Here is a 27,272-nt window from a genome sequence, read left to right on the forward strand (position 1 = left end):
ATCCTAGAATCTGAAAGTATGTTCTTTTAAAAATTAATTTAGAAAGAATATTCACAATTTACATTTATATAAAACTTTAAGGTTTTTAAAATACTTTATATATACTCTTATTTGATCCTTACAACAACTTGGTGAGGTAGGTGTGGTTATTATACTTATTTTACAGATGAAGAAACAGGCTGTGAGGTTAAGGGGCTTGCCCAGAGTCACACACTTAGTATGTGAGATAGGATTCATACTCAGATCTTCCTGACTCAAAGCCTAAAACTCTTTCTATGGTGCCAGGCTTCTTCTTTATCATTACTACTTTACCTCACTTCCAAAAGGGGGATGGCATAGCTAAGACTAGCTCCAATATGTATTATGAAGTTGTTAAATGATGATCTAGAGTAGTTAAAGTTCGCTCTCAGCTAACTTGCTATATATAACCAGTAATAGGTACAAAACACAATTTTGATGTTTTATATGCTACCGTAACAAAGACAACAGCAGTAGCTAAAGAAATACACCATGAAGTTGAGAATGATGCCATTATATTATAGTTCAAATCTACTCATTTGCTTACTACTGATAGGTATTATCTAGATTCTGGATGTCAGTTTTGATGTATTAAAAATTGAGGCTACTTCAGAAAACTGTCTGCTTACTGACATAAACAAAGGCCATATAATTGCCTTTATAAACTACAAAAAAAACAGGATACTGTGCTTTATACTTCTACTCCTTTAAACTTGAATTTTTCTGTTTCTAGGTAACAGTGCAGATCTCAGATTAGTTAAAACATATATTGAACTTGGACTTCCTGGAGGACGAATAGATTTTCTTATGTCTGAGAGAAATCAGGTATGACAAGTGACCCTTTAGAAACCATATTAAAAGTGTTTCTTTTGTAAACTCATTTCTCGCAGTTTGAAAACTCTTTCCAAATTTCATGAAATAAAAAATAAATATGAAACATTTTTTTTGTTTTGATTTGCCAGTTCATTAATCTCTTCTCATTGTATTCCTGAGCATTCTGCTTTAGATTCTAGAGTTTATATATAGATGGAACCCATTAATTAAACTTTTATAATTCTAACTTCTTATATTAATTTTCACATTTGCCTCAAATGAAATACTCCTCTCCTCCCCGCCCCCAAAAAAACTGGGTTTTGTTTGTTTTTTTTCTGGAAATGGAATGAGGGCTGTTAAAAAAAATGCTAAAGAGCATTGAATTTGGAGTCAGAGACCAGGCTTCAAATCCTAGCTTTATTGCTTATCACCTTCGTGATGTTGGAGAAATCTTAACTTCTTTGGTCTTCACTTTCCTCAGTTTTAAGATAATCTCTGAAGTCCCTTTCCTCAGTCTTATGAGCCCATGGTATGTTTAGACCAAAAAGCATTCTTTTTACTGATTGGACCACAATGTAAATAATTCATGAGTGCTCTCTACAAAAAAACAACAGTGAACCAAAGATGAGAGATCAGATTTTTTTTATACACACACATATATACATATACATATATATATTTATATACATATGTACATATATATTAAAGTGAATATTAATATTTAGCTAAAAGCTCTTGTACGTTTAAAATTGTTTGTTGTTTTTGTTTTTTGGAGGAGGGGCGGCAAGACAATTAGAATGAGGGTTAAGTGACTTGCCCAAAGTCACCAGCTAGTAAGGGTCTGGTGTCTGAGGCCAGATTTGAACTCAGGTCCTCCTGACTCCTGGATTGGTGCTCTATTCACTGCACCACCTAGCTGCCCCCATTTAAAATTATTTAAAGTTGCACATATAACTAATTTATATACTTTGCTTCTCTTTAGAATGACACCTTTGCTGATTTTGATAGCATGACTGATCGCCTTCTGGATGAGATAATACAGTATATTCAGATTTATAGTTTAACAATTTCAAAAATCAGGTAACTACTATTTTGCCAACTCGTTTACTATTTTTACAAATTACATAAAAATGAATCAGTTTCATAGTAATTTTGTTTTCAACTATAACATTGAAGAACTCTCCTTAGAAATAGAAACAAAACTATTTGAGAGTAAATAAAATGCCATGAAAGCAGTTCAGTAACAAGTGCATACAAACAAAATGAAGCAAAGAAAAAAAATTAGAGCATCCAGTTTCCATGGCTACTAGTTGCTACACTGGGTTTAAAATTCTCCAGTGCCATCAACTCTCCTTCAAAACAAAAATTGTATTTTATTAATATCAGAAATTATTTGTTCCTATATAGAGGACTTTTTGTTTAGTCTAATTCAACAGGAGCTAAGCAAAAAGAGAAATGTCTGTGCCTCAGAAGAGAGGTGAAGAAAAGTCAAGCTAATTGTTTCTACACCAGCTAGCATCAATTCAATAAGCTTACTTATTGTGTCTAAGACGTTGAGCTAGAGATTCAAAGTTGAAAACTTAACAGTTTCTACCCTTCGGTGCTTACATAATACCTTGAGTGTTTGAGGCCAGAGTAGGAGAAGGAGATAGGTTACTGCATATACACAATTAGCAACATTAGGTGCACTTACTATGTGGCAGGCATACTATAAAGAAAGGTTGGTTGATGGTTTTGTTTTTTTTAAATAGCCCCTGCCCTGAAGGTCTCACAAAGGAGGCAATTACTATCCCAGAAGGGAAGACACTGGCAGCTGAGGCAGCTGCAAAAGGCCTCCTCCAAATAGTGATACAAATAAATACAAAGTAGATGCAGAGTTATTTGTGGGGAGTACACTAACAGCTGCACTGACTAGGGGAAAGCCTCATTAATACAGGAGATGAAACTTGAGACTTAAAAAGATCCAGGGATTTCAAGAAGTAGAGATGAGAAGGGGAACATTCTAGACTTAGGGCAGGTGGAGAGAACAGTGTGAGGAACAGGGAGGTGAAATATATACGTAGAGTAACAAATAAACCAGTTTGGCTAGAATATAAAATGCACAGTGAAGAGTGATATGAAATAAAACTGAAAAGATAGGTCAGAGCCCAATTCTAAAAACATTAAATACCAGAGGAGTTTGTGTTTTACACTGAAGGCAATAAGGAGCCCCTGAAACGTCTTGATTTGGAGAAGTGACATGGTCAGGCCTGTGTGTTCAGAACATCAGTTTGGTAGCTTTGTGAAAGACAGATCGGAGAGGTGCTAGAAATTCAAGGCAAGAGATAATTAAAGACTGAGCTGGATTGGTGCCCATGTGAATGGAGAGAAAGGGGCAGACACAGAAGATGCTGTCAATGTAGGAAAACAAGACTTGGCAACTGATAGGAATGATGAGAAAGGGAACCACTCCAAAAAGAAGAACCGTCTTAGCTTTATTTATGCTGGTGCTTTGTGTCAGCATTTATATGTTCCCAGCATGAAATAAAGAGCAGGTAAGATTATATAGCAGAATGTTTCCCAGTTCTCCTGAATGAAACCTTTGCTAAATATAGACTTATTTTACTTGAAGTCTCATAAATTCACAAAACTGGTATTAAATATGAATACAAAAAACCCTTTCTAAATTAGCTGTAAATGGTACTTTAATTTCATTAATATCCAGATCATAACTCCTTTTAAATTACATCAGAGATTCACCAATCAATTTCAGTTGATAACGTAAATGAACCTGGTTCTCAGGGTCATAGCTATCCCTTTTCCAAAGCATTGGCAGAGGAGATTGTACCTGAAAGTAGATGTGCTGCCTTGATATCCTTCTAGAAGTATGTAGCTATTTGAGAGGAACTGAAGACACAGTGTTTTCATACCTTCCATCTCTCCTCACAGAATTCACCATTGTTATACCTATGTTCATGCTAATAAATTGCACTGAGTTCTAGAGCTTTAGGCAAGTAAAATAACTTGCCCACAAAAAGTTAAAAAACACCTGGATTAGATGAGTAAATCCTTAGTGATTTGCTAGTTAATCTGATAACTGGAGTTGAAAGCAAGATTTTGATGGCAATCACTTTCAGTAAAGGAGCCTTTAGCTTGAGTTGTTCTCAATGTAACATCTTTCAAATGGTAAATAGTGCCTTTAATAAAGGAGAATACTTCAGCATGTGACATGCTATTTTATGAGCCCATACTTTTGTCCTTGAATAAATTCTCTAAAAAAGGAGTTTCTTAGTCATCTCACTTTTAAATTATACTTCTAATATAATATTAACAGGTTCTCATAGATTTCCTTCTATCATACATCATATTTTTCCTTCAAAGGAAAGTAAATGCCCTAATTAAGAGCTCTCCTAAATTTTATCAAATTTTGCTAAATAAGTAAAATACATGTAAAATATTAATCATTGTACTATTATTTAAAACATACTGAAATGAAATATGTTCTTTCTATTATTATAGAAACCATCCTGTATTTTACCTATATCTGTAAACATTATTGGTAGTTTAACAAGTCTGTAGTCTTTACATTTCAAATTATTGGTAAAAAATGGAAAGAAGGGTAAATATTTCCACATCAAACATTCAAACACACATTAACTTTTAATTTAACTGTAACTATGCTGGCTTTTATATAGGCATTTGTGGTTTGATAATTCTTCAGTAAGCTTAGCTTCATTTTGTTTTGGTTTTACCACCCATTGGCAAAATTATGAACTATTCAGTTTAGTGTTCTTTAAAATATTTTCTCAGCAGTTACAATATGAGTTTTATAAAACTCTTCACAGAACCTCTTTAGAGCACAGACAGCAAAATTTTTTAAATTTTGGATTGTTGAGAAAGTGAAATTTCAGTCTCCTATCACTTTCAAGTAGTATCACTTGCTGGTGTTAGAAAATAGCAAATACTATGTGGCCTCAGGCAAGTCAGTTAACCCTTCAGGGTCTCAATTTCTATAACTGTGAAATAACAAAATTTGACTAAAATTAGAAATTTTTTTATTCTTATTCTTTTGGTTTTTCTTTGTATATTGGGGTATTTATTCAGTTTATTTTTTTAATTAATACATTTGAAGATAATGTAAACTTTTTTTTCCTAAAGCTTTATTGGACATTCCTTGGGCAACCTAATAATCCGTTCAGTGCTTACCAGGCCTCGGTTTAAATATTACCTCAACAAACTTCACACCTTTCTGTCTCTGTCGGGACCACACCTTGGTACCCTCTACAATAGCAGTGCTCTTGTGAATACAGGTAAAAATTTTGTCATTTTAGATTTTTTAAAATCTTTTGACTAAATTTAATTAATTAAAATTTAAAGATTTAATTAATTAAATAAGAATTAGGTATTTTTAGTTCTTATGTTGATAAATGAGAATTCATTGTTCCCATATATAACTTAAACCACAGAAACCAGCTCGTTTCCTGTTTTGCCATTTCACACTTCCCCAAATTATATGTAATAAACCAATAATATTATTTGGGAAAAGAGATATTTTCACATTTATTTGGTATTTGTCAAAATTCACACTTAACCCTTTTTGTTATATTACACTGCCTCTACTAAATATTTTTATTAAAATAGTGTATCAGAAAAATAAATGCATTCAACTAAGATCACAGAAATATCATTCTTTTTCATAGTATAAAAGTTATAATTCTATAATTAGAATATTTTGTAATTGAAATTTTAAAATAAAAGATCTATCATTTTAAGATGTAAGAATTTAGCATGAGAATTGTATTTCTTAGATTGTTTTAAATGGTTTCTGGGCAAAAATGAGGTGAGAGAATTTGAGGTTGCTAGATAGCACTTTAGACAGAAGCGATTTCCGTTTCTTGGATTAAATCTTTATTTGTGGATTAATTTTTTGGCTTTCTTTGTCTTTGTTATGCAAACCATGCAGTTTTCTTTCTCTCACTTAAAGCTTAGTTAACTGTAAATACTTTGGTGGCAGTCAAAATATATGCAGTTAACTAAGGCTTTCCAGAAGAAAAATAGTATGGAAAAAATAAAATCTAATATATGTAATCTAAAATACAATCCATAGGAATAGGACTCAGTAGCTTGAGTTTTTTTCAATAAATATTTACCAGCAATTTTTATGAGTATAAAGTTATTTGAGTTTTCTCTCCTTTTCTTACACTGATGAGGAGAGAACCCACAAACTGACTAATGTAATAAACAAAGACAAAGCACTAGGTGGCAATGACTTTTCTACAATCTGGAAATCAGCACTTGCATAATTGGGGATCTATTTTAAAAGGAATATGTTATATGAATATGGAGAGCTAATGACATAAGAAAGTTAGCATAAATGTAGAGTATAAATTATCTAAAAGCCATCCAGTAATCAGAAAATTGACTGCTTACTCATCTCAAGTGAATACTTTGACTCTAATCATCTGTAGACTGAAATCGTTTATCCATACTTTTATTTTTCAATATATTTAAGATCTCTTTAACTTTATTTTTCTCCATGACTAATCAAATAGTTCCTGAACAACAATTCTTAGTACTTTTTCCTTCATAATACATTGTTAATCTAACTATCATCATGAGCTGGTCTTCTGTTAGCCTACTTAATCCAATTTTTTATTTTTTTAATGGACTTTTAAAGGTAAAAATGTTGAAGTTTTCTGTATGTTAATGGAAAGACCAACAATTGAACTTTAAAAAACTGAAGTATGTGCTTAAATCAGTACCTTTGGGTGTAATTATCATTTCATTTTAGACTTATGCTAATATGTTATTCATAACTCTCCAGGTCTCTGGTTTATGCAGAAATGGAAAAAGTCAGGTTCTTTATTACAACTGACATGTCGAGATCATTCAGACCCCAGGCAAACTTTCTTATACAAACTCAGTAAGAAAACAGGCAAGTATAAAGTAATAATTTTCAGAAATCTGTGCTTATAACAAAGTATATTTCTTACAAACAAATACAAGGTGGATTGCTTATAAGCAAGTTACAGTTGCAAGGTAGACTAGTAGCCTTAAACAGAATCATGTCAGACTAGTGTAATTTCTTTAGTAATGAATACTTTATACTTGAGTCATGCTTTATATTTACAGTTCACAAAACACTGCTATATGCATCATTTCATGAGATCCTCAAAGCATCTACAAAATGAATGGGTTATATTAGATAATTTCTAAAACTCCCAGAAGATGGTCCGGGTTATTGGTAGTACCTCCATAAGAATTTCAGTTTCAGAGAGGTTAAGTGATTTACCTGGCCCAGTATACTTTCTATGACACTTCTTTGACTCTGTAGATGTTTCTCTTTTTGTTTAAGTTTCTGTCGTATGATTTTATCTAGCCTTTTATAGGGGATATGTAATTGCTCTAAAGCACTGTTAAAAGTTGCCACTTGTTCACTATTAGTCATGAATTTGGAGCCACTTTATTTCATCATTATTGTAGAATCCGTTCAGATGTCAGTAATGACTCCAGAAGACTGATTAATTTTTTTTAAATAAGGTATAGTTTCAAATATCACATCACCTAAGCCAGGAACCATAAACATTCTTTTAAATTGTGTTTCTGCAATTTCCCATACTCTTTTTACTCTCTACTACCTTCCTTCATCCACTTACTATATTACTTATCTTACTCTGAAGCATTAGATGGTATTCAGGTTCAGTGAATGGTCATACTGTGATTAATTTGCAAGTCTAGCTTTGGCCTCCTCTAGTATCTCATTCTAAGAAAAGTTTCAGAGGGCTTCAGGGAAGCGAAAATAGGCATAACAATTTGCAGGACAGGGACATCAGTTTTGATATTAGATATCAGAATTTATTTACTAAATAATCTCTTTGAGTGAGGGCTTTTTTTCCCTATCAGCCTTTTAAAGGTTTGTTTAATATCATGTGTATCTATATAGTAATGAAATTGATTTTTAAACATACTGAATGTATAACTACAAATGAGGATCCTTTCAAGTTACCCTCTTGGAAGCCATATAATTGTTTAAATATTGTAATTGTGCCTCATCAAATTCTTGAAATTCTTTTTGGAGTTTCCTCCAGAGACAGTTTGCCAGCCACACATACAAGCCATTTTATACTCATAGAACACTCTTCTTTGGTCTGATACCTTTTTCTGTCTCCCTCTCTCTTCACTTCTGTCCTTGCTTTGCCCTCTCCCTCCCTCTGGTTGAGCAACAGCCCAAGAACCCCCAGGGAGGGGCTGTGCTGGTGCTGGCTGGGACCCAAGAGACCCCCAGGGAGAGAGAGGCTCTGCAGGGCAGGGGGAGAGGCTGGGGGGCAAGGAGAGCCTTACGTGGCATATCTCAGGAAGCAGATTGGTGTAAGTGCATTTGTGTGCTATGTGCCTTCTGTAAGTACTGTACGTCAATAGTATGGATGTGATTTATAGCTGAGCACTGGAAGTTGGATCACCATCAGTCAAAGACTGTGCCTGGATGAAAACACTGTTTTTATTGATATTGACTCTTACTTTGACAGAGACTGGTGAATATATTCCATGATACAGTGTTTTTCATTTAATGAACCTTTTTGAAACCAGATCAGCAAGGCAGTAGTACTATTGACCAAGCTGTGCCATATTGAATCAAAAATTGAGGGACAGTAGTTGAGTTAGTTGTATCATCACCTTCTTTTATAAACTATTTTTAGTGCCACATAGTTAAACACCCACACATGTTTAGAAATAAAGTGATGATTATAAGATGCTTTTTATTACAGTTAGTAATGGGAAATGTACACACTACATTTCTCTCTGTTTGAGATTTGAAAGCAAATCCCAGAGGGTCTTGTTCCTCTCTGAATCATGCTGCTTTCCTTGTATTATGTCAAGATGCAAACAGGTCCTGTTCTTGAATTATATTGCAAGCAGCAGGGGTATCTTCAAGGCTTAAGCAACTAGAAATCCCAAATAAATGTCTTACCAGTATTTATTTACTGCTGCTACTACTACTAATACTACTGCTGCTACTTCTGCTACTAGTACTACTACTACTAATAGTAGTGATAGCATTTATATAGTAGCAATTTTAGGTTTGCAGAGTACTTTATAAGTATTGTCTGACTTTATCCTCACAATAACCATGGGAGGTAGCTACTATTTTTTTTATCTCCATTTTATAGATGAAGTGATGAAGTTGCTTGCCAAGGTTCACACATCTAATAAATCCATCTAAGGTAGATTTGATCTTATGTCTTCCTGACTCCAGGTCAAACACATTAATTTACTGTACACCTAGCTACCTAAATTATTCTTAGCCATATTCTGGACTGGCATTTCCATACACTATTTACATACAGGCATGTGTGTGTATGTATACATGCATGTGATTTATTTATATATATAAATATATGTATGTAAAAGTTTTAAAATAAATTGTATTGATATCTTTTGTTTTTGTCTTAGTTAAGTTTTCCTCTGTATCTCTTCCCTTTGCCCCTCCTATACAGCCATCTCTTACTACAAAGATTTAAAAAAAAAAAAAAAAAAGAGGAAGAGAAAAAAAATCTGCAAAACCAGGTGGTATATAGAAAAAATGTATATGCAGTGTTTTACACCAGTGAACCGCCTCACCCCCCAGCTTTACAAAGCAGTGGGAGAAAGTGTCTTCTCATATCTTATTTTTAATTTTGTAGCCTTTATTTTTGCTTGTTTTGTGGCTATTATTCTTTCCCTTTGCATTGTTGTAGTCGTGTTTATTGTTTTCTTGGCTCTGACTTCACTTTTATCAGTTCATTTAAGTCTTCCCATGCTTCTCTGTATTCATCATTACTTTTTTTTCAACATATTAATATTCCATAACATTCGTATACCGCTGTTTGTTTAGTCATGGGCCCAATCAGTAGTTATCTGCTTTATTTCTAGTTCTTTGCTACTGTAAACAATGCTGCTATAAATAGAAATAGTATAAATACTTCTTTTTATCAATCCCTTCTTTGAGGGATATGGTAAGTAGTGGGATCTTTGGACCAAAGAGTATGGATATCTGTTCTACTGTATTTGCATAGTTCCTAATTGCTTTTGAGAATGATGGTTGTACTAATTCATAGCTCCATCAACAATGTGTTAGTGCAGCAGTACTTCCACAACTTCTCCAACATTGACTATTATTATTATATGTCTACAAGAATTATTAAATTCCTGCTGTGTTCTACTGTCTGTGTTAAGTGCTTAATAGCAAAACATAAAATTGGTTCATCTTGTTGAACATAAAGAGTACCACAGTAATTTAGAGCAGCAGAAAAGAAAAATAATTCAAATAAAGTATGTGTATAGTCTTTTTCTTATTTGCCTTTTGTTTTTTATCCCTCTACTCGTTAGCCATTTTTAAAGTTCATTAATTCCTGTTGTGATTCCATGTTAATTTTGCTTTATTGCCCATTACTCTACTAAGAGGTATGCAGTCTAGAATTCCCTGGATTTGAAGCTTTAAAATACAGCCTGTCTTTTATTTCTGATATAGCCTACAGTACCCCTCTAGCAAAGGCAAAGCCTCCCCTGTCATTTTTCTTCCTGAACAAAGATTTCTGTTTGAGCTTCTGAGATGAATTACAAATTTAACAGATTGATCACATTACAGATATTATAGAATATGTCAGTCATATCCTAAGGAAAGGCAGACTATATGAAAAAAGGGCAAATTTTTACTTACTGTAATGTACCGGATCACTTTTTTTTTTTTAATTTTTTGCTTTGTCACGTTCCCTATATTACCATTTACTTACATGTCTGTTTTGGCCAAAATATTTCAATACACTTAGTAATACTTTTGAATGAATTAGTATAGTTTGTATATAATAATGAACTTATAAAAAATATTTGCATTTTTGATCCAGACCTGTGATTTCATTGGTGTAGGGAACTTCATGTATAGAAGCTCCTATCAATGGAGAGGAACTACAGTTTGCAGCAGATGATTTTAAAGAGTTTACAGTCTGTAAATCTTATATTCTAGTGCCAGTTCTTCTGTATAAGGACTTCCAACAAGATAGTAGAGTGAGAAGTTGCTGTTAGGTTTAACTCCCTCTTACCACCTCAAAACAAGAAATGTACCAGATAATGTAACAAAAATAATCATTGAAACAAGGGAAAAGGAACAATTTGCCATAAGATAATTCTTAGCAGAGAAAACTGCAGAAAGCCACATTGCAAGCTCATCACTCTTATCTTTCCCCAATTCTTCCTATGCACAACCCACAGAGTTGTCTCCATGTTCCAGATTTGTTTGGCTATAGCAGTATCAGACATTAGCTCTTAGGTTCTCCTCTTAGCAAACTTCCAGCTAGATGCTGAGACCTCACTCCCTTAATGGGTCAAGGCTCATGAATTCAACCAGAGACAGAAGAAATGTGATGACTGTGGAGAAGAATGGTTCAAAAGTACAGTATTTATAACAATCTAGTGTAGTACTGAATGTTATGCCCAGCTGAAGATGGCTCTGAGTGTTCTTGGGCAATCATACAGCCAGATGCCCCCACCAGGTAACAGATGAGGTCACAGAATTTGTAAAATTCGGATGGCCTAGGGGGAGACCAGGGGCCCATTAATGGGGGAGGAAACCATTAGACCCCTATTTCAACAGCATTTCTTACAGGAGAAAAAGTATTCCTATTAAGTCCAATTATGGGAAGGACGTCACATAAGAACCAGCAAAGGGAATGATAAAGAAAAAATAAGCAAACAATTTTTAAAAATTACTAATACAATGAATAAGTACTATGGATAGAAGAAAATCATATTCAATATCACTTAGGATGAAGAAAGTAATACAGTAAATGCTACGTGATGCCCAAAAATTAAAATGGAGCAATTACAAGATCCTTCAGAATGATCAAGAACAGTAACATAATTAAAAGAAGCAATAAGGTTAGAAATTAGGGCAAAAATGAAAGTGCTCAAGGAAGAAATAAAACAAAAAAGAATTTAGAACAATTGACAAACTCTGTAGATTCCCAGAAAAGGAGAATGGCAGAATTGAAATCCAGAAATGCAGATGTGTAGATGAAATTAAAGCAAGAAAACTAGAAAAACACAGGAGATTTTTATAAGCCAGGGAGATTGGTTTTGAAGATAGGAAGCAAAGAGATAAGGATTAAAAACTTTCTTTAGTACCACACTACAGGAAAATTTCCCAGAAGTAGCATTTCTCTCTATTTTGCTCTTGACTCTAGAATCTTTCTCCACCATATGGCGAGCAGCCTTCTCACCTTGGAACTTCATTCTATCCTGTGTCCTCACCTTGAAAGGTCAATTCCAGGTACTCCATGTGAATATCTTTTCCCCTACTTACCCACCCCACCCCACCCACTTTCAGCTCCCTATTATATGTTGTCTTCCCCCATTAAAATGTAAGTTCCTTGAGGGTAAAACCTGCCCTCCTTTTTTTATTATAGTTATATTTCCAGGGTTAAGATAGTGCCTAACACATAGTAAACACTTAACATGCTTGTGGCCTTGAGTGGCAGGAAAAGGAAAAATTGAGACACATCACAAACCCCCTGCAGAAAACTCCTAAGTTGAATTCACTGAGAAATATTGTGGTCAGTTTTAAAATCACACAATCAAAAACAAATCATACTAGCAAAATAAAAGTCCTTCATATACTAATCAAAATAAAACCAGATCACACAAGACTACTCTTTCTTAATGAGATATCAAAGGGAAAATTAGAATATCATTACACAAAACCAAAGATCACGTTGTACTTCTGAAATAACCTCCCGTAAAGCTAGGTTTTAATGGTCAGTGAAGAAAAGATGGACTTTTATGCAAAATGGGTAATTCAAACTGTTTCTTCAAAAGAAACCAGAACTATTGTAAATATGGGGAAAGTCAAGTACTCACATGAACTGATTGAGAGTGAGAAAAATAGAACAAATAGAGTGATATGTACAGTGACTAGAATGATGTAAGTGAAGACCACTCTTGAAAACAACAAATCAATCAGCAAGCATTTTTTAAGCTTCAACTATGTGTCAGGCATTGTGCTGGTCACTGGGACTACCGATGATTAGACAAAAGTAAAAACCAATCCCTGACCCCAAAGACATATCATGAGAATGTAGAAATAGGTGCAGAGCAAATAAAGGGTAGTTTTGGAAAGGCATGTGCCAGCAGCTGGGGCAATTGAGAAAACCTTCATGTAGAAAGTGGTACTTGAGTTAGGTCTTGAAGAAAAATAGCAAAATCAGACCAGTGCAGAATGCCCTTCGTTCCAGGTAACTGATATACTTTCTTGTTGGCTAGATTATGAGTGCCTGAAACAAAGAAAGGGTTCAATAAATACATGTTGATTAACTGGATAAGAAATACTGTAGATCTTTCAGTCACAGTCAATATATTGGAAGATTTTGCTCAAGTTTTGTTGTAAAAGAGGATACTCTGAAGTTGTGGGGATTTTTATAAATAAGTTTTTTGCTTTTCTTTTAAGGCTAGGAGGTTGGATTGGATAAAAGAAACTAGCTTTATGATTTGGGCAAATAATAAATTTATCATTTAGTTTTTTCTGGGCCTTAGTTTCTTATCTAAAACTAGAAAATTAGTCTATATGATCTCTTAATTATTTTCTCCAACTCTAATAAAAGTTCTATAATTTTATGAAACTGCCTGTCATAAGAATTGCAATATCATAAATCAGAAAAAAAGAACAGGATGGAGAAAAAGACAAGAGTAGCAAAAGTGCATAAGAGAAGCAAGTTCCTCAAAAAGAAGTAAACTTCTTCAAATTCCTCTACATTTTATGTCTGTTAACTGCACTTTCACAGTTTTCCTTGAAATGTGTTCCTTATGAGTCTTCTCCTCTATAGTAATTATATTTTAGTTTACTGCTTGCGTGGGTCTTACCTTTGCCATATTGTAAACTCTATTATGTTAGGATGTTGTCTTTGTATTTCACACCATCCATCGTGCTTTTGTTGTTGCTGTTGTTGTTAAGTTGTTTCATTTGTGTCCAACTCTTTACGATCCCATTTGGGATTTGCTTATCAGAGATACTAGAGTGGTTTGCCATCTCTTTCTCCAGCTCGTTTTACAGACGAGGAACTGAGGCAAACAGGGTTAAGTGACTTGCCCAAGGTCACACAGTTAGTCAGTGTCTAAGTCTGGATTTGAACTCATGAAGATAAGTCTTCCCATTCCAAGACCAGTGCTGTCTCTACTGTGTCACCTACCTGCCCATGTAGTGCTTTATACATAGTCGTTATTCAGTAAATGATTGTGTAATATTGGACCATAAACTCCTTGACAAGATTTACCTTATTCTCCTTTGTATTACTCAGCATCTAATACAGTCCCTTCACATTATAGGTTTTTAATATATAGATGTTTAGTGAATAAATACTACAGTAATTACAAGACTAGGTGCACAAACAGACCAGCTGAGGTTACGTGGGAAATTGATGATCCTACAAGATGACTGTCCAAAATAGTCCATCATATTGAAATTTTCCCTAGATTCTATTTTCTTTGGCCTTCAGTTTTAAAAATCAGATTAAATATTTAAACAGACCAAATGCTGCCATTGTTGGAGAGATCAGCCCACAAATTTATGCTATGACAGAGGGTAGGATTATGTCTCCTACACTTAAAGCAGGTAAATGGTCAGTGAACAGAAACAAAAGGGAAAAATTCTGATGAAAGCTAGTTGTGTTCTAAGGAGAAATAACTAATTTCAGGTTAAAGTTTAATACTAGAAACAAAATGAACTTGCTAAGATTCTAGTCATTGTTCAGAGTTTAACAAACAGATGGTCACTATTTAAAGAATCCTTAAAACAAACAACTGAAGATCTGTTTTCCAGCTGCAGAGATGTGACAAATAAAGTATAATGATTAAGGAATCCCACTGTGCTTCTTTGGGATAGGATAACCTTTTTTTTTTTTAAACCAAATGTAGCCATAAGCACATACCATAGAGCTGTTCAGTAAAAGGTGTCACTTTTGATTTGTAAACGTTTTATGTTGTTAGGTATTTTGGTTTGAACAAGTGTGGAAGAATTAGGAGGGATTGAAGTTATTTTTATCAGTCAGAATAAATATGGTGTTTGTAGTAAGTAAAAAAAGTTAAGGACTGTTCTGTTTTCTTTGAAATTCTGATCGTATAAGCACAGTACTTAGCCATCTTTGGTATGCACATTCTAGTTAATGCCAGTTTCAACTTACTTTGAAACTGAGGAAAAAACCTTGAACCCAGAGACCAACGAAAAATGTTCGGAAATAAACATTAAAGGTGATGGTTAATGTAGCTGTAACAAAGATTGTTTATTGTTCCTTTGTCATTCAGTTGTGTACAACTCTTTATGGCCTCACGGACCATAGCATGCCAGTACTGTCCATGGGGTTTTCTTGGCAAAGATACTTGAGTAGTTTGCATTTCCTTCTCCAGTGGATTAAGGCAAACAGAAGTTAAGTGACTTGCCCAGGTCATAAACCTAGGAACTGTCTGAGGCCCTAGTTGAACTCAAGTCTTTCAGACTGCAGGCCTAGCACTTTATGCACTGATTAGTGTACAACAATTGTGAAAATTAGTGTACAACAATTCAAAGAAAATTTTTTAAGAATTAAGTGACCATTAACCAGTAGATAAGTGCTCGAAGGATATAAACAGACATCTGAAAAGAATTGCAACTTATTAACTAGCATATGAAAGAATGCTCTAAATCACTAATAATAAGCGAAATCCAAATAGAAACAACTTAAGATTTTAGTTAATACTCAGCAAATTGGTAAAGACAACAAAAGATTGGACCAGTCTCTTTGAAGAGGTTGTGTAAAGATAAGCACATTGATCTGTTTGTAGTGGGGCTATGAATTACTATAATCACTCTATGGAAAGTAGTTTGGAATTACACAAATAAAATGGCAAAGCTATCTATATGCTTTGACTTCTAGATATTCCACTGTTAAACATATCGTCTCTTGATTTAAAAAAAAAGCAAGGCCCAGTATCTATCAAAATATAGCAGTGGTTTTTGTGATAATAAATAATTGCCCATCAGTTGGAGAAATGGCTAAACAAATTGTATATAAATGTGATAGACTATTACTATATATATAGAAATGAAAAATATGATGACTACAGAGCAACATGAAAAGGTTTGTGTAAATTAATGCAAAGTGAAGCAAGCAGAGCCAAGGAAACAATATACACAATGACTGCAACAGTTCAGAGGGAGAGAATACAAAACAATTAAGAACAAGTGTTGCAAAATTACAGATATGCACTTCAAATAAGGTAGTAATGATGAGATACTTTCCTTCTTTTGCAGAACTGAGGTGGAGGTAGGTGGAAAGGAGGGGAATAGGTTCACAGGTCTGGAACCTTGCATACATTATCAGTTTTTTAAATGTAGTGATTGGTTTTGTTGAATTTTTTTCTCTTTAAAAATATTCTTTGTTATAAGGGATGGGTATCCGAATGGAAAAGGAAAGGAATACAAGGGACAATTTAGACAATGTAAAGTGAAGCATCTAGGTCCCACAGTGAATAAAGTGCTGTACCTGAAGTGGTAAGGAAGACCTGAGTTTCAAATCCGTTCTCAGACACATACTAACAACTACTTGTGAAGATACAATGAAATAGTATTTGTTAAGTGCTTTGCAAACCTTAAAGTACTATTTAAATGCAAGCTATCATTATTATTAAAAAATAAAATATACCAGTAAAATTATCTTTAAAAGAGCTAATGATGTTCTGCCTTATACCACCACACTGAAATACTGAAAAATAAATACTTTAAAAATATATTACATAGATGTTATATAGGTACCAGTGAAATACTAGATTATCCATACATATTTTATTTACAGATACATGTACATACACATATGTGTCTATACACACACACACACACACGCACACACACACATCTTAGTACTTTAATGGTTCTATAGTCTCACCAATTTGATACTTCCTCTACATTCACTTCTTTCCTTCCTGTGCTATTCTCAATATCTTCCCATAAATTCTCTATAAAAGATCTACCTGAGACATTCTTAACATTTTGCAAGTACGAGTTCAAAATTCAAGGTGCTTGTTACCTCTTGCCCTGGATAAATGACCAGCTACTTCCTTTTTCTATCAAACATTTTCTTGATAATATTTATCAACCAGTTCTTGCACAGAAGTTGGAAATAACTTGTTGCCTACTGTATATGCTACCATGTATCTTTCCATTGTCTTTTAAGACACCTGCAATTCTGATTATATAGCTTATAATCAAAATATTCTATGATTTGCATCCACATAGTATCATGAGGATATTGTGATAAAAAATAATGGGATTTCTGTCAAGGTACAATTTAGTATTATTGAAAGTGCTATACAATTTCTCACAGTTCAGCCATTTTTTTTCTTCCCATTCATTTCTGAGCCCAGTTCATTATCTAATTTATGGGAAGTGCCTTCCCATAATAAATATAGTCGTATTAACTCAGTGGACTACTCATCCATTATTTGTCATAGTCCAAGAAATAGGCTTTATTTGTCTGAATTGTTGTTGTTGCTTTCCATGTAGATTTGTTAGCTAATAATTTTGATCTGCTTTCATTGAGGAAACCCTGTACTGGACTTTCGATGCTTAATGCAATCAGTACAGTGTCATCTGCAAACAAAACTCTTCTGTTGAATTTTATCCTTCATGGAAAATATCTCTTCCTGTGAGACTCCACATAGGTCATCCTCTGTGATAGTGGGAAACATCTCCCTGGTTATAGCTCAGAGATTCTTGTTTAATTTTACAACTTATTAGGTGAGACATACTATTGGAGGAGAGCCTTTAAAGCTACATTTTGCTTTTCATGAATCATTTTTCTTCATCAGTAGCAAACACAGACACAAGAGAATCCTATGTTCACATGTTTTTCAGTCTATTATATGACTAAAGATGTGGTCTACTGACGAAAATTATTTGTAAAAGCCTTTTTGTTTCTACTAATGATATTTCTACTAATTATACAAAAGTTGATTCTGCTGTCTGGGGAAGCAGTGAGCTGCTCCTCATTTAAGGACTTCAGGCAAACACTGAATGAGCACTTGTCACAGATATTGTAAAGGAGATTCCTATTTAGATGTGAGATGGACTAGAATTCCTCTGAGGTCTCTTTATAGCATATTATAGTACTTTAAAAGAACCTTTGAAGCCATGTGGTCCAACCTGTACTTAAGCAGAAATCAGTTCTGTGAAGGTGTGAGGAGAAGCAAGGAAAGGGGGTTTTGTCTCTAATAATTGAACCAAAGGGATCAGAAGAACAAGAGCTGTAAGTTTGTCAGTCTCAGGGGTGAAAACTAAATGAGGACCCTATCCTCCATGATCCTGAGATAATGGAGCATACATAGCATTGATCTGGAGCAGCTGAATCAGTTTCCATGGCTTGCCATCACTACAGACACTAGGGACCTAAGAGTGAAGAGGGCCAAGAATCTGGATTACTGAATACCTTGTGAATCCCCATGAACAGGTGATTCAAAGGCTTTTAGCCTCTTCCCAGAATGGCAGAGCAAGACAGTATTCATTTAAATATCTGCTTTTTTGCAGGTACTGTGCAGGGCACTGGGTTTATAAGAATGATGAAAGACACTGCCTTCAAGGAGTTTTTATTTCAATGGAGATAGCTTATGTGTGTGTGGATATGTATATGTCTGTGTGTATACTTTGCACACACACACACACACTCAAAATAAATCCTAAGTAATTGGTGGAGAGAGATCCTAGCAACTGATTCTAGGGGATTAGGAAAAATGTCATGTTGAAGGTTAATTTTGAAGGAAATAAGTGCCTGAGGCAAAAATGAGGAAAGAGTGCATTCCAGACATGGTAGACAGCCAGTTCAAAGTTATGGGACAGGAGATGGAGTGTTATATGTGAGGAATAGCAAGAAGGCCCAAAAACCTAGACTGCAAAATATAAGAAAGGGAATAATGTGTAACAAGGATGCAAAGGTAGGGTAGAGAAAGATGGCAAATGGCTTTAAAAGTCAAACAAAAGAATTATTTCATGCTAAAGACAATAAGGAGCCACTGGAATTTATTGAGTAAAGAAGTCCCTAACTAACAAATTGTAGAAGAAGAGGACCCAGGATATGCCCTTGGGGTATACTCACAGTTAGAGGGCATGATATTGATGATGAACCAGCAAAGGAGAGTGAGGAGAGGTCTCACAGAAGGAGAACCAACTAAGCAGTGTCACAAAAAGCCAGAGGACAGAGTATTCAGGAGCAGAAGGTGGTCCAAAGTACCAGGTGCTGCAAAGAGGTGAGAAAAGATGAAAATTGAGAAAAGGCTATCAGATTTCTCAGATAGGAGATCCTTGGTAACTTTGAGTTGAGTGATGAGGTTGGATGCCAGATTGCAAAAGGTTGAGAGGGTACTAGTTAGTATAAACAGTCTTTTCTAAGGTTTTAACTGTAAAGGGGAGTAAAAATATAAGACAGCAGCTTGGGTGATGGTAAAAAGGTTAAATATGGGGGAGATTTTGACATTTTTGAAAGAAGCGAAGGAATTGGTAGAAATTGAAAATGCAGGGTGGTGGTGGTGATGATTGTGGGGATAGTCTACTGGAAAAGATATGAGAAGAAGGGATCAAAAGTATATGTTCATCAGAGCCTAAGGTAAAAGAGAGAATTGAGGGATTGATGGCAGTTTTGAGAAGAGGTGAAGAGGGAGCTTGAAGCAAATGGTCTTTTCTCAGCAATCTGTGAGCCTCCCTCTACAGTCTCTTAGGTAGGGGCTTCATCAGCGTTGCTATCATCTCTAGGTCTTGATGACTCCCAATCTGTATATCCCTTTAGTCTCTCTCCTGAGCTGTCTCACACCACCCACTGCTTTTCTGGACATTTCAAAATGTCTCACAGAGATTTCAAACATGTCACCAATGGAATTCATTATCTTTCCCTCAAAATCTATCCCTCTTCCCGATTTTCTTATTTCTTTCTAGGGCACCACTGTCTTTTCAATCATCCATTTGCAGCTTTGGTGTTATCCTTAATTCTTCACTCAACCCACATATGCAGTCAATTGCTAGGTCTTTTCATTTCTATCCTCAACTGATTAGGATTATGGGAGAGGTGTTGTGGAAAGTTCAAGGAGAGAACAGTAAGAAATAGCTTCTGTGGCCAACAAGGTAAAGAATCAAGGTGGAGAAAAAGGATTATTCCACTGTAAGGGAGGACTAATTAAAGTCAGGTAAAGTAAATTGTAGTAAGATGCAGTCTACTTGGTTGTGAAATTTCATCCAGCTCAGTTCATCAGCATTTGAAGTGGTGGTGGGAATGATCTGATGAGCATCAACAAGACAAGTAGGCAAGGATTTAAAATTAGAGGACAGTGTCGAATTTAGTTCATTGACTTATAACATCAAGAATTGTAAAGAGAGGAAAGTTGTAGTTAGAGTAGAGATAATTAGAGGCTAGGAGAGTACTCAAGAATGGAGGGATCAGAGGTCTCCCTAATAGTGATGAGTTGATTATATTAAGTGAAAGTAGAATACATGGATGATAATGAGATTAAGAGTTTGACCATTCTAGGTGTTGCTGGTGTGGAGCAGCATGGTAAATCATGGGAATCAAGAAGATTGACAAATTTGGAGGTTATAATGTTTGTAGAACCCCCTCATAAAAGTAGGAGTTGGAATGGAAAGGAAGACTATGAGACAAATACTGTAATCCTTGAGAAAGGAGGAAAATTACTTGGGGGTGGCATTTGGTGAACCAATGCTACTAATCTGGATTGGGTGATACATTTGGTAAACTTCAGAGGAGAGATGTGGCTGAGTGATAGCTGTGAAGAAAAAGTCTGAATGTGACAGGATAGCGAGGAGTAGTTGGACTCCCTCCTGTATGTCATCTGGAAGAAGCCAAGACTCTGTTGAGTATCAGAAGATCAAAGAAACATGAGAGCAAGAACTCTAACATGAAAGAAAGTTTGTCAGTTAAAGAATAGGAATTCTGGAGGTCACAACTGAAACAGCAGGCAGAACTAGCGTGGGACATTGGACAGATATGTTTGAGGTGGATAGGGATGAGAGAATGGACTGGAGTTTGAGGTGGGGAGGAGATGGCTTCCTTTTAGGCAGGCAGCTGAGGATTCAGTAAATAACTTGAAAATAGCACATGCATTCAGTTCCCATGTTCTAATGATGGTCTTCTCCAATGTAAGCCCTGTACTGTCCTTGGTTTTCTGAGGCTGATTCTCTGGTATTCTCATTGAGTGATTCATCACCTTTGATCCCACTATTCTACTAAAATTACTGTCCAAGGTTTTTACAACTATCTCTTAGTTTTATTCTTAAGAGATCTCCAAAAGATTATAGAAAGGACATCATATCTTGATTTTATTTAGCAATAATAAGCAAGTGTTAGGCACTGAATCCACATACATTAATCCATTTGTCAATCAAGCTTTTATTAATCACCTAATATGTGCTAAGCACTATACAACTCACATGCAGCCTCTGTCCTTAAGGAGCTTACATCCGCTGGGGAGCTACAGAACACTAGGGAGTGGTAACCAAAAAAGGGGGGTTTGATGTAAGTAGTCATAGGGTTTGGGTGGAGCTATGTAGCTCCAGAGTATTGCCGGCTCCTTCCAGTAGCAATAATAATACTGATTGCATATTTATTTCCTGAGCAAGAGGTGAAAAACCAGGTGGGGAACAGAGGGGACCTAGAGCGAGTTGGAGGGGCAATGGGGGAAGGTAGATGGCAAGATGTCCATGCTCCCTAGGCCTTGGGTTCTGGTGAATAATTGAATGGGATTACATAGTGGCAAAAGTTCTGACTCTGGATCTAAGGACTTCAGTTCATATCTTGCCTATCACTAAGTAATTATCTGGTCTTGGGCATGACATCAGTTGCTTATTTGCAAAATGAGGGGTTTGAACTTCAACCAGTGCAGACTTAACGATTACATGATCTGATACTGGCTGAATATGAGCATAATAATATGTTGAGTATTTTAAGAAGAATTTTGTAATGCAAAAATCTTAATATTTTGATTACTTTTCTCTATTCTTCATCAACTCTCCTTTAATCTACAGTTAGCAATTTAATATCCTTTATAGATCATTTCCTTTTTAAACAATCTAGAGAATTCTCAGAAAAATCTCACTTTTACCTAAACATATAGGTCCTGGCGTACGTATCTGACTACAAGCTCAGTGTATGAACTGGAAAAACTGGAGAGGATAGGGACTAGTTTCCAATTAACCTTAAGTAAATTAGATATGCAGCAGTCACCATGCAGTTAAATATTTGCCTTCCTTTTAGGGCATTTGCACAAAATGAGATAATGCTGTGCTGGAACAGTCAAAGCAATTAATCCTCCAACAAATTTTACAATAATGGTGATAATGAACTCATTACTTCCTCTTCCTCACTTGACTTACCTTTTTTTCTTTAACACAGTGTAAATATTTTATTTAATACATATTTCAGATACGTACCCCAAATATTTTTGTAGCAGTCTGTCCTAGATTCTAAACAGCCATTCAAGGGAAAGGATAGTTATAATCATGATGTAGTTTAACTGACTTCGCTGTGTCCTTCTACCCACCTAGCTATTGATTTTAATTACTTGTCCATTGATTGGGCAGCTAGGTGGCACAGTGAATAGAGTGCCAGGCCTGGAATCAGAAAGACTCTCCTAAGTTCAAATCCAACCTCAGACACTTACTAGCTGTGTCACTTAACCCTGTTTGCCTCAGTTTCCTCATCTGTAAAATGAGCCAGAGAAGAAAATGGCAAACCATCCCAGTATCTTTGCCAGGAAAACCCCAAATGGGGTTACATGACTGAAACAACTGAAAAACAACTACAACAGTCCCTTGAAAACTCAGTTCTCATATTCTAAAGTCTAAACACTATGTTTGATTAAATAAGGGAAGGTCCACTGAAAATGAAGTGGTACTTGAATCTATTACAGTAATAAAATTTTACTAAATTTTTATCATTTATCAGATTCAAACTTCAATTTCTTTAAAAAATAAGTGTGTGAGCAACATTTTTATTAGAAAAGTCCGCAGGATTAATTCATTAGTTTCTAAAAGTTTTATGTTTAGAAATCATGTGCTTTTTAAAATTATTGATAGCTTTCTCCATATCCTTCATTTTCACAGGTCTTCATTACTTCAGAAATGTAGTATTGGTAGGATCTCTTCAGGATCGTTACGTTCCTTATCATTCTGCCCGTATCGAGATGTGCAAAACAGCTTTAAAGGACAAACAGTCAGGTAATTGAAAAATTGCCTTATGGAGCAAATAAGAGAATGTTTCAAGTAATTACTTATAGCTTCAAAAATATCCTTTTTTACTAATTTCTTTTTCCTAATCTTTTTTCATGTCTTTTTTTCCCATTGAATCCTTATCTTTATTTTCCATCCTTCTTCTACTATGGCAGGTGAAGCAGATTCCATTCCTTAATTTACTATCTTTTCTTTGTTTTGGAAAAACTATTTTCTAATGAGATAAGAATTATTTCTATGAAAGGGACTCTTTGACTTTAGGCATGTCACTCAGCACAGTTTCCTCCTCCATAAAATGGAAATAATAACGCTTATACCTCCTCTGTCCAGAGTTATAAGTGTGCATAAAGGATGAGTCAGGTGTGCCTGGGTATGCAGACACACCCACGCTGTATGTATACAAGGTTCTTGTGAGGAAAATGCTCTATAAAGCATGTAGTACTCTGTAAATGAGAACCTTATTACTCATTAAGTTACCACCTTACTTTCCCTCCTTTTTATCTCCTTACAGTTCTTTGAGCATTCATTTCTCCATGATGATTGGGGTTGTGGTTTGTAGTAATGAACTTTCTTTCCTGTCCTGCCCTAGACTTAATTATGGTAGGCAATAAGGCCTAATTTTCTTTGTTCCTAGGTAGCAGGAGATTTGCCAACTTTTAAGGTTCTCTCTAGCTCTAGATTATGTAATTCTAAAATACAGTCATAAAATCCCCCCAAAAAATCTAATTCAGTCCCTTAATTTTGCAGATTAGAAAACAGGTCCAGAGGAATTAAGTAACTTGAATAAACTTAGGTAACTAGTTAATAACAAATGCAGAAATAAAACTCAGGTTTCCCGGGTGAAGTACAGTGCTTTTTTCAAATTGTCAAAGATTCTAGAATTGTTAGGGGACAAGTTTGGGAGAGGGCCAGTCAACACTCCTAAACAAGAAATTATATTTGGCATTTTTTTCCTATATAATAGTTTACATAAAGCAGTACAATACATAAGGAAAGCAGAAAGTATCTATACTGAATATGGGGCTTGTGGTAAGAAGAGGGACTCCATAGTTTTTCATTGCTTCAATGAATCTAGCATGATGTATTCAAACAATACAGCCTCTTGTCCATATACACTCCCTATTGTCCTACCAGCTTCCTTCCTTTACAAGGCTCCTAAAATTACATTTCTACTACCACCTTTTGTACTTTGACACTGCCTTCACACTAATCATAAGGACCAAATGGTTTCTCTCCCCTATTTACTTGTTAATGTTTAGTTTTACTAGTTAGGAAGAAAACTGAGATTAACAAAACTCATAACCTTTATTTATTAGAAGTACAGTAATGAACCAGCATTGAAAAAGCAAATATCCTTGTCCCAGGTAAAGCAATTCACATTTATAAATAGTACCTATGTTTACTGCTTAATAGCACCTCATTAACTAATATTGCAGAGGCCCAAGAAATAGACAGCATTTAACAAGCTTTCTTCACAATAAAGACCTCTGTAAGATCCTGTGTATTTGGGGAGAGCCAAACTCACCCTGCTGTTCTTGCCATTGGTGGCTATTGCTTCATGAAAACAAGCTGAAAATGAAGGCTATTAAAATATTTTTAAGAACCCCTTAGTCATTCACAGTGTGATTTTTTTTCTTATAATGACTTAAGTTCAAAAGGAAAAAACAAACAAGCAAAAAAGTTTTGTTACTATCGTGGTAAATTTAACATACAATTTTAAATTTATACGTAATAGAGGTCCATAGTTTCATCACAGTCCTCTTTTTTGTTTGTATATTGGAATATTCATAATTGTTGGTGTTTTATCATAATAAAAATAAATTTTCAAAAATTTAATTGACCTAAGTGACTATACAATTAGTATAATCTAATTATACAAGAAAAACATGTCATTAACTGAAAAAATAGCCCTTGATTTAAGCATTATATTGAATGAACCAAATAATTTGCTGAGATTTAACAAGTGACATTTTTGCATTGCAAATATTGTACCCAAAACTGAGAGAATACTGTGAGTATATTTTCTTAATAAAAATCAAGAATCTTTGTTTAATATAAAGTGAAATATAATTGGCATTGTAAATGTTGACATAGCCAATAAATCTGTACAGAATAAAAAATTGTTTTAGATTTTTCAAGTTGACCAAATTTTATATAACTTAAAAGTACTCTCATTTTTCTTATCATTTGTAGGACCAATTTATGCTGAAATGATCCAGAACCTCCTTCTCCCAGTTCTGCAAAGCAAGGACTGTAATTTGGTTCGATACAATGTCATCAATGCATTGCCCAATACAGCTGATTCACTTATTGGGAGAGCTGCACATATTGCTGTTCTTGATTCAGAAATATTTTTAGAAAAATTCTTTCTGGTGGCTGCTCTAAAATATTTCCAGTAGCATAAAAGCATTGTTAGAGACTTGGCAATTACCTCATTCACCAATGAATCAAATGTGTGGTATTAAACTGTAGCTGCCGCTGCGTTTCAAAAAATATTTATACTTTTTATATGGAAGATAATTTATATCATCCATGTGTAGAGCTTTTTGAATATCAATTTTACTTTTTAGGTAATGTGGCTGTGCAATATTTTTTTAATTTTATTCTTGTTACTTTTCTATTACTTTTTCTTATATTTTTGGTACTTTATTCAGAGTGAAGATTTAAGCACAGTATGTATATTTGGTGGTTTATTATTGGCTTTCCATCTGCAAGAGTTCTTACATTTGCCTATGTTATTAGAAGCTATTATTACTAGAATCACTTTGGTTTTTAAATTCTAAGATTGAGGTATTAATTCAGTTAATTATGTTGAATTCTACTTATAATTTTAGAATGTTTTAACTGGAAACACAATTGTGGCTGCTAAAATATCAGACATTTTAAAAACTGTCTGTAGGTCTGAAATTGACCATTATTATGAGCATCCCTTGTAGTTTGCTCAGACATCCATAGTGTCCTAAAGGTTTTCTACAAAAATCATTGTTGTCATTATTCTTAAACATATGCCATGGCCGTAGAAATGTATTTTCTACATTTGATCTCAAAAACATATTGTTTTACACATTTTTATTACTGGAACTTTTCATGTTCAGTAGTTAGCAGCATTTAAGGATTTTTGAATGTTTGAGTGACCGCTGCCTTGAATTAGTTGGAATTTAGCTAAATTTGGTAATGTTGCTTGTATTTCCTGAATGCATTTCTTTAAATTAACTTTTTTCATGAACTTCCTTATATGTACATAAAATTACTAAATGTCAGAATTTCTGCAATACTTTTATGAAGTTAGATAATTTTTAAATATTGTTAAAAGATTTTATTGAAATACAAAATATTGTAAATAAAATAACTCATCTTGAAATGGAACTTTACATGTTTGGTGATACAGATACAAATGTTTTTGATAATATGAAAATGTTTAAAGGTCTTCTGACTTTTTACTGGTGCTGAGTAGTATACTAAGTTCAGTATTTTTCATTTCCCCTTTTATTTGTTCAAATGATAAGGCACTAAAGTGGATAGGAAGTTCATTAACTGTGACAAATGGAACTTTTAAAAGATAATTTGTTGTACAACCAATGCATGCTTATTTTTAGCATTATGTTACTGCATCTGGCATTAATAAAATTAATGTATGACTCTACTAGGAGCGGTTAAAACAACTGAAATCTCTTGCTAATTTTCATAATGCAAAGAGCAGATACGTATGCCATTTAAAAGCAGTGTCAAATAATTTTCCAGCTAAGCATGATTTTATAACATATAACCTATGTAATCCCCTGGATTTGCCAAGTTATATGTGCATGGAATCATTGAAAGAGGTTCCTTAATGATCCTGCTAAATATTAACATTTTACTTTTTTAGGTATATTTGAGAAATTCATCAATTGACTAAACAGTTAAGATTCAGAATTTTCATAAAGACTGGTTTTTCCTTTTCTTCCTGCCTCAGTCCTGAGTTTAGAGTAATGGTTCTTCTGCTAAAATTGGACACGGTCTTAGTATTGTATAATTTTTCTTATAATTAACCTTTTAACACTTGAAAAAACTTAATTTTTTTCAGTTTGTCCAAAGATAGTTCAGAGTTGGTTGTTGGCTATTTTTCTTTTTTTCCCTTTTTTTTAAATTTAAGGACTTATATATGAAATATTCTTTGTTTCTAAAAAAGTGACTTTTCAACACT

The 27,272-nt window shown here is 34.4% G+C and overlaps 1 protein-coding gene across 6 annotated transcripts in view; it reads left to right on the forward strand.

The window, feature by feature from the left end:
* The window catches only part of FAM135A (family with sequence similarity 135 member A), a 127,901-nt gene extending 101,150 nt beyond the window's left edge, over window positions 1-26,751 (forward strand). For 5 of the 6 annotated variants that reach the window (XM_072642570.1, XM_072642574.1, XM_072642572.1 and 2 more), the window contains 6 exons: window positions 752-843; window positions 1,814-1,911; window positions 4,969-5,120; window positions 6,635-6,745; window positions 22,964-23,077; window positions 25,283-26,751. In XM_072642570.1, coding sequence (XP_072498671.1) covers window positions 752-843; window positions 1,814-1,911; window positions 4,969-5,120; window positions 6,635-6,745; window positions 22,964-23,077; window positions 25,283-25,488 — 773 coding nt within the window. In that variant the 3' untranslated portion in view covers window positions 25,489-26,751. Of the gene's footprint in view, window positions 1-751; window positions 844-1,813; window positions 1,912-4,968; window positions 5,121-6,634; window positions 6,746-12,026; window positions 12,113-22,963; window positions 23,078-25,282 lie in introns of all 6 variants that reach the window. The other variant, XR_011974352.1, reaches the window with a different exon arrangement.
* The last annotated feature ends 521 nt before the right edge of the window (window positions 26,752-27,272 follow it).

Source organism: Notamacropus eugenii, chromosome 2 (genome assembly GCF_028372415.1).
Source record: "Notamacropus eugenii isolate mMacEug1 chromosome 2, mMacEug1.pri_v2, whole genome shotgun sequence".
Lineage (NCBI taxonomy): Eukaryota > Metazoa > Chordata > Mammalia > Diprotodontia > Macropodidae > Notamacropus > Notamacropus eugenii.